Source organism: Hemicordylus capensis, chromosome 6, assembly GCF_027244095.1.
Source record: "Hemicordylus capensis ecotype Gifberg chromosome 6, rHemCap1.1.pri, whole genome shotgun sequence".
Lineage (NCBI taxonomy): Eukaryota > Metazoa > Chordata > Lepidosauria > Squamata > Cordylidae > Hemicordylus > Hemicordylus capensis.
Window position 1 is genome coordinate 10582991 of NC_069662.1, and position 11555 is coordinate 10594545.

Genomic DNA, 11555 nt, shown 5'->3' on the forward strand with positions numbered 1-11555 from the left:
CTTCTCAGAGTTAAGGTAACCTGGACCTAAACTTCCCAGGGATTTAAAGTGATAACCAGCACATTGTATTTTGCTTGGTAACATACTGGCAGCCAATTCATCTTTTTAAGAAGAGGCATAATATGGTCTCTTCGACTTACCCCAGAGACCAGACTGCCTGCCACAAGCCTGGATATTACCAGCTGATGCACCAGTGTTTTGACGTCATTCTCTTCAAGGAATGGGCGCAGCTGTCAAATCATCCAAAGCTCATGAAATACAATCCTGGACATAGACGTCACCTGAGATCCAAGGGTGAGGCCTGGCTGTCTCAGGCCTCACCCTGGAAACTGCTCTGGATCTCCCAAGCCTCACTCTGGAAAGAGATTCCTAAGCTTTGTACCTGTTCCATCTGGGTTATTGCAACCCCATTTAGCACAGGAAGATAAAACTCATCCCTCAAATTCTGATACTTTACAATGATCCCCCACAATCCTCCTCCATGTCTTCCTTGTATTCAGCTTCAATTTGATAGGTGGCATATAAATGAATATTTATATTTATTTAAATAAATAAACCTAAATTTTTAAAATACACATTTAATATAAATAGCCTATTTAAAATTAAACCATATGACAAACCTTTTTTTAAAAAGTATTTTAATTGGTTTTAAATGTTTTTAATTTTAAAAAAACGTTTTTCTACACTGCCCAGAGCCTCTGGATGGGGCGCTTTATAAATGTGATAGATAGATAGATAGACCTACACTTACAGTCTCTTAAAACTGAATCAATGGTCAAATGCGTTTTGTTAAAGGCCAATTTTCTATGTAAACAAAGAAAACATGGTGGGGGGATAACTATTTGCAGGCAAGCATTCCAAATATCGTACAATAGGTCATATACTATACTGTTGTTGTGGCCTAATACTGGAGAGGCATCACATGAATTAGGACCCATCTCCTGAATCGAATAAGTGCTTTTCTAATGATCTAGGGCAGAATTTCAGTGGCCATTGGCAAACTGCCCTCTGTGGGCCCCCTCCTACCTGAAGAACTCAAACGAGAGAACCATCACCTGTGGGCACAGAGCTGTTCTCAGGAATCAACAGCAGACACTTCCAGGGGCCCTTGGTCCTTGGCAGTTACCTATGAATCCCGATCCCCAACACCAATTCTGTGTTTATCACTGGGAGGACCATCCACTGTGCTCACCTGGCTGATATTGTATATGCCTCTTTTTATGCTCTTTAACTACCTTAGTTTTCTCATTTCTCAAATTAAGACTGTTCACTCTGTATAAACAAACATGGGCATTTCCTTATAATCTAATGAAAATAAACTTCTTTGTCCAGTATTTATCAGCCCTTGCTCCTGTCAGAAATTATGAGGAAGGTTGTCAAAGAAGCAGGTATAATGGCATTGGGTGGACTGGATGGGATAAAGAACTGAGGAAGCCAAGAAAAGGTAGTACAAAATGATATGCAAGGTCTGGCAAGATGCAATGGTAGCAGACCCATTGGTTACAAGAGCCAAGTCTACCCCATAAAGTGGGTCTGATATCCAGAGCGAAAAAGGTATGCAGGTGTATTCTAAGCCCTCACTCCAGCCACAGCTTCCTCCTCAAAGTCTGTCCCCGATCCTCCCACAGTGTTTTTCTCCTCAGCCGGGTTTCAATGGAATGAATGAGAAGCATCAGGAAGAAGGAGTTTCCGGGAAGCAGGTGAGCCACTCAGGATACACTCTTTTTGCTCTAAACATCTGGACTCCCATTCCTGGCTGTCTACGTGGGGATCTGGATTGAAAAACAAATGAGTCACTTTCATGCCTATTGCGCCTAATATTTTATTTCTCTTAGTATTATTACTCCAATAACTGTTTGTTGAAGTATTGTTTTGTTTTTATTATGCTGTGTGATCAAATAGAGTACAATTGTAAAATACACTTACTTACTTCCATATTTATGGTGTGCGTGTACGATATCTATAGTGACATCTAATAATGCACATGTGCGCATTATGATTTATTCCCCCTTCGTGCTGCTTTACACAACTACAGTATACAGGTATTTAATGTCTGGTTTAGTTTTCTGTGTGTTTAATTGGAAGTAAATTGGTGCACACCTTGACTTTTTATCATGGGGGAGATGAAAACATTTTAAAGTGCTACAAACTACTTTGTTTGTCTGTTTGTTTGTTACCTTTCTAGACCACCCCATCCAAAGTCTCTGGGCAGTGCACAACTTTCATTGCAGAAAGTTACAGGAATTTCAGGAATTGCTTGATTCCACCCTAGGCTTTCATTGTAGGAGTCACCGATTTTGAACTTTCTCCCCAGTTGCATCAGCTAAGGAGCAGCTGGATGATACAGCAGGATCTAATAAACATGTTTGCCTCTGTGCTTCTGCAACCGATGATGTCACTGGGAACCCCGGCAGTCTTACAGAAGTTATTATCCCCCTTATAATTAGCAAAACATCTAATTCTTTCACCTGCTGAATCCCCAGTGACTTGCAAAATGAAAGAAGCCAAATCAATATGCATGTCAAAAATCTCTCTTCCTGAGATTCTGTAGGTCATTCTGTAGATTGATTTCTCTTGCGAGGCTTTAACAAGGCTTCCTTTCATCATAATAGTGAAATTGAGTATAACCCAGCTGTTTGGGATCCCTTGGAAAACATGTTGGCAGAATCAGCTACCACTGAATACAACTTGTGGAAAGAATGAATGCATTTAAAAAACAACAACACCCAAACCCTATGAGGATGTCTGAAATGGTTATATAAACCCTGTAATGCCATGAGAGCAAAGTTTAGGCCTAGACGGAGCCAGGGCGCTTTCACTGTGCACAATTCCTCCCTGCCATGGTATAAATCGGTCCTTAAAGGAATCTTTCTCGATAAGCATTCTAGGCTTGCTTTCATCACTATGATAGTGTAATTGAGGAGAATGCAATCAGACGTCCCTTTGAGAAAGGATTTAGCAGAATCAGTTCCAACTGAATGAAGCTTCTTGAAATCAAGCACTTAGGATGCTGATGTCCCTGATACTGCTGCACAACCGTGGCATGGTGGGCAAAGTACGGACAATGATATTTCTTCTGCTGCCACTCCACCATGTGGTGAACAAAGCACAGACAATTAAGTGCACTGGAATGAAACCCGTGGACATTCCTCATGAGTGGTACCAGCCTGGAGAAATTCTCATTGGTGGGATCACAACTCATATTCACTATTTAATTCCCAAGTTACGATTCAAACAACACCCTTCTCGGGAGATAATGACTATTCCAGGGTAAAGTTTCTGTTTTGTTGTGTTCAGTGAACAATGCTCTTATTATAATGATATATTTGTATGGCTTCAATATGCTTTGAAAATAGAGACACCTTTTTATAGGAAAAAAATGAACGAATGGTTAATAGATAATGCAAATTGAACATATTGAATCCTTAAACTGCTCTTTTTTGAAATAACCTATTATGTTGTACTGACTTCGTTGTTTTTCCAACTTCATTATATTCTGAAAAATGGAAAGGCACCCAAGAAAACATGAATGAATGGTCAGTAGGCCCCGGAGATTTAAAAAATACCATCCCAAGACATTATTATTATTATTATTATTATTATTATTATTATTATTATTATTAATTACATTTTAAATCCCGCTCTTCCTCCAAGGAACCCAGAGTGGTGAACTACATACTTAAGTTTCTCCTCACAAAAACCCTGTGAAGTAGGCTAGGCTGAGAGAGAAGTGTCTGGCCCAGAGTCACCCAGCTAGAATCATGGCTGAATGGGGATTTGAACTCAGGTCTCCCTGTTCCTAGTCCAGCACACTAACCACCACACCACACTAACATAATTCACATTAAGTGTTCCCAAGACGGCAATAGGATTTTTTTATATACACTGTGTTTTGTAATTCTGTATTCCAATTTTTTAAAAAATAATTAAATATTTAATTTCTGTTTAAAAGGAAGTGGTGATGGTAGGTTAATTGAATTACATCAACATGGGCACTGGGATGTGTCACTACAGTATGATTATCTATGTGCAGAGGAACACAAGACCTGAAAGCGTGGGGGGTGGGGATTAAAAGCAACAACCCAATTTGCAAAAAAGAAAAAGAAAAAGAAAACCCCATTGTTTAATCAGATGGAGAACATGCTGGAGTTCATATCAGATGGTTAGAGCATTGGATCTCACATCCACAGACCAGATGTGGCTCTGAATGGCAGGTGGTTAATTAGGCATTCAAGTTACATAGCATCATTGTAATTAAGGCGGCTTGTTCCTTATGCTGCGAGCATTATCACAAGGACACTTGTGGCCACATTTCTTTTCCCATGCCTAAGACCCCAGAAATGTACTAGTGGATAGGGGGGATGCAGAGGCAGAAATGGCTCTGGATAGCCCAGGCCCTGAAGGAGCTTCTTTCCCCACTGGAGATGGGACTGGGAATACTGGATGTCCTAGCATCTCCCATCAGAAAATGACACTCTCCTTGCCCTGCAGACTTTTTCCTCAAGCAGAAACATTCTGGAGTCCAGTCGGGCATGGGAAGAGTCACTTCATCAGGGCATGGAATAGTACAACTATCATTACAGTCACAGCCTTCTCCCTGCCTCAAGGTAGGCTCATGGCTACATTTGGGGGGGAGCCATGCTACAGGAGAAACTGTAGCTAGACTTGGCCATGGAAGGTTTAAAAACGTTTTCATAAGTCTAATTCCCACTGATATGAAAGGTCTTCACTTGGTTCTGCCTAATGTGGCTTATTGCTTTCAATGATGCTTCGCGATAATGGACTGTTCTGGATGTTGCCCACTGTATCAGGCTACATGGCTAAAGAGGAAAACGTGGCATTCAAAACTTAGAATTATTCCATATAAATGTCTCCACAAATGGGCATGATGCATTCGATATAAGAACAGAACCTACAGAACCAACTGAAATATAGGAGGGTTTCACACAATCCATGACAAATCAATACTCTGAGGAAATCTCAAGCAAATGTCATTGAAAAGCAGTGTATGCTTCCAACAGACATGACAATCAAACTTACACAAGTCCAGTTCCTACAGTGGATTCCAAAAATTAAGCAAAGATACGGTCCCATGAGTCGCCACCCAACTTCCTTAGTACAGTACAGGTGGGCAGTGGATCTGGGTAGAATCTTGCATGAATCTTGGGAATTCAGCAGAAAACTGGACTTGGATATGTCCTGATATCACTCCCATTTTTGTTGTGATTTCCCCATGACTTCCCTGGCTTACTAACTTGCAGTGGATCTAAGCTAGCCATCTTCCTTTTTGGCCTCCTTTCCACTGACACTTTCAGGACAGCCATTGTTTGATTGGGCCGTCTCCTGACAGTCAAAAAGATGCATCTTTTAAAAGCCAATATGGTGACAATCTTATAATTATAACAAAACTGTGACAAAATGATTTCCTTCCATGTACAATTACCTTGTGAAACTGCAGCAATTCATTTTATTCACAGTTTAGTGCTAAAGCATTACCAGCACATCCTGGCTTTGGCATTTGCCATCAATGAGATCAATGAGACGCCTAGCATCTTGCCCAATATCACACTCGGGTTCCACATCTATGACAGCTATGGGGATGAACAAATGACCTATCGTAGCACTCTAGACTTGCTCTTCAAATCACATGGCTTTCTACCCAACTACCACTGTGGCATCCAGAAAAATGTCATCGGGGTCATTGGTGGACTTACCTCTGATATCTCCTTGCGAATGGCAGAGATCTTAGGACTCTACAAAATTCCACAGGTAATACTAAAACTCATGAGCTGTGAAGCCTTACAGTTCTATTGGCCACAAGTCACTTCTCTTTCCATTAGCAAATGCCTAATTCTGGAAGAGGGATAGGTACTGTGGGGGAGAAAGGTCATAGAATATGTGGAGCTACATTTGTGTTTAATACATGGAGAGAGGTGTTATTAAAGGTGCTGGGTTTGAATATATAAGGCCTTCAGAGTTGCTGACATCCCAACAAAATGCTGGTGCATCAGTGCTACATTCCAGAGTAAGCATACAAATAAGAAACAGTGATCTCTTTCTGTCTGCACCACACAGAAATGTCTCTGATGCTCTTTCTGTTCCATCTTGGAATCACCTGTGTATTCTCTTTTAGATTTCATACGGCTCAGTGGAATCAACCACAAGAAATGGAATCCACCTCTCTTCTTTTTATCGCATGGTTCCCGATGAATCCCTTCAATACCTGGGCATTGTGCTGTTACTTAAGCATTTCAGATGGAAATGGGTAGGGATCATCACTCAGGATGGCGATGTTGGGCAGCATTTCTCAGAAGCTTTGGAGGTAGAACTTTCCCAAAATGGAATATGTTCAGCTTTTGCAGACAAAGGTGAAAAAATGGCCTTAATAAATGATGTAAGTGAAGACCTCAACAGTTTTTTATATGCCATTCCAGCTTTCATATACAGTAAAGCCAATGCAAATATCATATATGGAGAAAGTACATTTATATGGTTGGCAGCCATGTTGCACTTTAAAAAATTGTTTCCTTCAGAAGGTGCATTCTCTCTGGAGGAGATCTGTGCCAGAAAGGTGTGGATTACAACAGCCCAAATCGATTTCACATTAACTGTCTTTCTAAAGTATTTTAACATACAGACATTTCAGGGTGCTATTTCTTTCTCATTCCCCTCAAAGGAGCTCCCACGATTCCAAAAATATCTTCAGATGATAAAGCCATTATGGGCAAAAGGAGATGGCTTCATCAAGGAATTCTGGGAACAAGCATTTGATTGCTTAATAACAAATTCCAGTCCTCCAGAAGATGTAGATGAAATATGTACTGGTGAGGAGAGGCTGGAGGACCTTCCTGAGCATTTCTTTGAAACGAGGATGACTGGTCGCAGCTACAATATCTATAAGGCAGTCTATGTTTTTGCACATGCCTTACATAGCATGTACTCATCTAGGTCCAGATCCAGACACATGGAGGACAGGGGCAAATTGGATGCTCTGATTGTGGAAGCCTGGCAGGTAATGTGTTCCAGCTGTTATTAAAAACAAACAACCATAAACATAACATAACAGAAATGTAAAACATCAAGTGACCAGCCCTCTGCAGAGGATGGACACCAACTTCTTCTACCCTTTCTGTTCTCTTCTTCCTTCTCTTTTTGCCAAATATTTGTGCCAAAATTCCTACAAGTTGATATCTCTTCCATTAATAATTTTGAGGTTGTTTTACCACCATGAATTGATGAAATTATTTGCATATCCTTCTCATCATTATGCATATGTTTCCAAAGCTAGGACATTGTCCATTATCTTGACTTTTGATTTGTTAAATTGTTGCACTCCTTTACATGACTTTTTCCTAAAGGGAGAGGAATGTCCTAAACCCAATCCGGAAAGTTCTTTGAAAAATCTGACAATATTTCAACACTTTTTAGGTCCTTACAATCTCTTCCTCTTTTCACCTAGCTCCATTCAGTGATTCAGAGGATCTCATTCAACAACACTGCTGGAGATGAAATTATATTTAACAAAAATGGAGAAATAGCAATTGGTTTTGATATTACAAATTTTGTCACTTTCCCAAATAACTCCTATGTCAGAGTCAACATTGGGAAACTGGATCCTCAACACCCTCCAGAGAAAATGCTCACCATTCACGATGAGAAGATCCAGTGGCAAAGTGCATTCACACAGGTGGGGAAATATACACCCTTTCTCTCCAATGAAGAAATAGGTAAAAAGAGGAGGGCAGTGGATGCCAGGTTAGCAAATAAATACCTCCCCATGAAATTCTTTGGGATGTCATTTACCAGCTGAACTTCTCATCCAGAAAACCACGGAGTGGGATGTACAATAAAGGGGAAAGAAATTCTGTGGTTCTCCTCTTTCAATTTTTCTAAACAGCCTGAAATATGATGTTTTCCTATATGGAAACTATGATCTGAACTCCATCTGTACTGCCGAAAATGGCTCTCTCACAGACAAGAGATGTGTGCACCCATGAAGCTGGTTGCCCTCCTTACAGCTCAGACTCCACCAGGAGACTGGGCAGTCATAGACATTTCAAGGTCCAGTCTTACTGGTTCGCTTAGACTGGGGTGCTCCTGTTAAGAAGTGGTTTTATCATAGAATAAAAATTTTTGGCGGTCCCTTGGGCTATTCACATCATCTTTACATGCTGACAGAGGAAGATCCATGTAACAGAAGGGTGATTCTCGTGTTTCTAATTAGGCTTGGAGATGCCTCCTACCCAAGTTCAGGAGTTATGCAAGCTCCCTTTTCCCAATCCTCTCTGTATTAAATACAAAGTAGCGCACGGAGGAGGTGATCATATGCCAAGAAGCCACTCAGATGGAGGGTTTATGCTTCTATCTTGAGAAACAGGTGCGTCCAGCTGCCCACATCGATGGAGCCCTTTGACTCAGCTGCTGCTTAGCAGGTGATCACTTCTTCCCACTCCTATTTCATCTTTTACTCACAGATGATCAAAAAATTGGAGTGCACACAGCTCCCGAGCTTGGGTAGGATGGGTTACCAAATGAGAAATATGTGAATTAGCCTGATGTGAGTGGTGGAGAAGAAGAAAGAACCATGTAATACATCATGGAGATCATGACAGACTTCAGGATTTTTGCCCTGCTTGAACTAAGAGATTGTACTTGCAAATTCTATCCTACGTAGTATCACATGAAATAGCCTGTGAATTGAATGGAGAGGAAGGAAGACCACAGGGGAGATCATGATAGATTTAAGGCTTTTCCCCTGCTTGAACGAGGAGATCCTACTTGGATACATAACATATCCCACATCCCAAATAATTGGAGGTGGACAGTGGATAGAGTCCTTTGTGAAGCTCCTCTGTGAAAGAGGTATGGAATGGATTTGCAGGAATCCATCCATCACTACTGATGTTTTTAATTATCCTATGTAATCAAACCACTTGTTTTCATTGTTTTATAAGGATAATTTCCAACAATATTTCCTAAATTTGTTCCATTGTTCAATGATAGGTGCCTCCCCTCTCTTTATGTAATGACATCTGCTATCCTGGCTCCCACAGGAAGAAGAAGGAAGAGGAGAAATTTTGCTGCTATGATTGTGATCCTTGTCCAGAAGGGATGATTTCAAACCAGGAGGGTAGGAATTACACTATTATTTTTATTTATTTATCATATTTGTATACCACCCAAAACGCAAGTCTCTGGGCAGTTTACAACAAACTCATTTTAAAAAATGAAAAAGGTTAAAACATTACAACCATTTAAAATTTAATCTGTAAAACTATGAAAAATCATCAAACTATTAAAACAGTATCTAATTAAAAGCCTGGGTGAACAAATGCCTGTTTTGACGGTCTTTCTAAAAGTTGTAAGAGAGGTGGAGGCTCTTATTTCAGAAGGGAGTGTGTTCCAAAGCCTCGAGAAAGCAATGGAGAAGGCCCGTCCCCGATGAACAGGTGGCAATGGCAGATGAACATGTCCTGATGCTCTCAATGGGCAGTGTGGTTCATAGCAAAGAAGACATTCTCTTACATTCCCAGGACCAAAGCTGTTTAAGGCTTTGTAGGTTATAAATAAGACCTTTTATTTTGCCCAGGCACATACTGGCAATCAGTGTAGATCTTTTAAGATTGGAGTGATATGGTGTCTCCGAGATGACCCAGAGACCGACTTGGCTGCTGCATTCAGGACCAACTGCAGTTTCCAGACTACGTACAAAGGCAGCTCCACAGTGAGCCGGTCTCACGATCAGTGAGACCCGGTTTGGGAAGCTAAGTGGGGAGAGCAGGCTAAGCCCACTCTCCCTGCAGATGAGCAGGGAGGGAGCCCTGGGCAGCTGGATCGACTGCCCACATGACTGCCGGCTCCAAGACGGAGCCGGTGGGGGCTGGGGAGTTTGGGGGCCGCACGGCCCCGGAAGCACCAGTGCAAGTGTGCAGCAGGGCACACTGGGGAGACCCGAAGCTGGGAGGCTGCTTTTCAGCCTCCCACCGTGGGTCTACACAAGAGTAACTTTGGTTACTTACAATCCCAAAAACTGGGTTTGTGGAGCGCTCGCTCCACAAACCCGCTTTAAGTGGTGGGCTACTTGAGCAGGTTACCCACTCAAGAACCACCGGGCTCGCAGGTGAGCTCTCATGATTGTAGAAAATCGGGCGAGTGGAGGCTAGCCTGATTTTCTACAATCATGTGAATAGCCTCATAGAGTGCATTGCAATAGTCAAGTCTGTAGGTGACCAGCAGATGTACTACTGTTCTGAGGTCATTGTGAAATATCAGTCTTCTATTTAGTGCTGTGGGAGAGATGACTGAGGGTTTGAACATCCTGAGATCCATTATGGTAGCTTTAAAACAACAATATGATGATTTTCAGATATGGATTCCTGCATGACCTGCCCCATCGATCACATTCCAAACAAAGGACAAAATCAATGCATTCCCAGGATTCTAACCTTCCTCTCTTATCGAGAACTTTTGGGTATCACATTAGCTTTATTGGCTATTTTCTTTTCTACGATCACAGCTCTGGTGCTGGGCATTTTCATTAAGCTACGAGACACTCCCATCATCAAAGCCAACAATCGGAGTCTCACCTACCTTCTCCTCATCTCCCTCCTCCTTTGCTTCCTCTGCTCCTTACTATTCATTGGGAAGCCTAAACCCATCACCTGCCTCCTCCGACACACAGCTTTTGGCATCATCTTCTCCATTGCCATTTCTTCTGTTTTGGCCAAGACCATCACAGTGGTCGTGGCTTTCATAGCTTCCAAGCCAGGCAGCATTTTCCGGAAATGGGTAGGGAAAAGATTGGCCTATTGGACTGTCATTTCTTGTTCCCTTGTTCAAGTTGGCATTTGTGCTGTTTGGTTGGGCACTACTCCCCCATTCCCAGATCTGGACATGCACTCCCTGTCTGGAGAAATCATAGTGACATGCAATGAAGGGTCACTTACCATGTTTTACTGTGTTCTGGGCTACATGGGATTTCTGGCCATTGTCAGCTTCACGGTGGCTTTTCTGGCCAGGAAATTACCGGACAGTTTTAATGAAGCCAAGTTCATCACCTTCAGCATGTTGGTCTTTTGCAGTGTTTGGCTGTCCTTTGTTCCAACATATCTGAGTACAAGAGGAAAATACATGGTGGTTGTGGAGGTCTTCTCCATCTTGGCTTCCTGCACTGGGTTACTGGGGTGCATCTTTTCCCCTAAATGTTACATAATTCTGTTGAGGCCCGATTTGAACAAAAGGGAGCTTCTAAAAATGAGAAAACATCCAAGCATAACATAATTATCCTGCCTTTGTCCTGTAAGATCCCAAAGGCTGCTAAGAGCAATACAAGAATAATAATACTAGAATGATTGCATCCATAATAGAACAGAGGAAGCACTAGAACAACAGGAGATATTTAAATCAGTGACTGGCAGTATCCTTAGCTACTTTCTTTAATAACCCCCTGATCTGTACCCATGATTTGAAGTGAGTTACCGATCTTGAATTATTGAAATACATTAGTTACAGAAGCCTTTAATACAGTCAGTGACTAGCATAAAATTACACATTAC

General features: G+C 41.6%; 1 protein-coding gene across 1 annotated transcript; it reads left to right on the forward strand.

Moving 5' to 3' along the window:
- Positions 1 to 3043: 3043 nt before the first annotated feature.
- On the forward strand, positions 3044 to 11280 carry LOC128330809 (vomeronasal type-2 receptor 26-like). Its single transcript, XM_053264176.1, has 7 exons — positions 3044 to 3270; positions 5478 to 5769; positions 6134 to 6394; positions 6677 to 7012; positions 7460 to 7687; positions 9004 to 9130; positions 10367 to 11280. Exons 1-7 carry the CDS (start codon positions 3044 to 3046, stop codon positions 11278 to 11280), a joined length of 2385 nt encoding a protein of 794 aa, XP_053120151.1.
- The last annotated feature ends 275 nt before the right edge of the window (positions 11281 to 11555 follow it).

Coding starts and splice junctions, on each gene's coding strand:
- LOC128330809 (XM_053264176.1), top strand. CDS start 3,044: ATGGTGGGCAAAGTACGGACAATGATATTTCTTCTGCTGCCACTCCAC. Junction 7,013..7,459: donor TGATTGTGGAAGCCTGGCAG/GTAATGTGTTCC, acceptor CTTTTCACCTAG/CTCCATTCAGTGATTCAGAG. Junction 7,688..9,003: donor GGCAAAGTGCATTCACACAG/GTGGGGAAATAT, acceptor GTTCAATGATAG/GTGCCTCCCCTCTCTTTATG.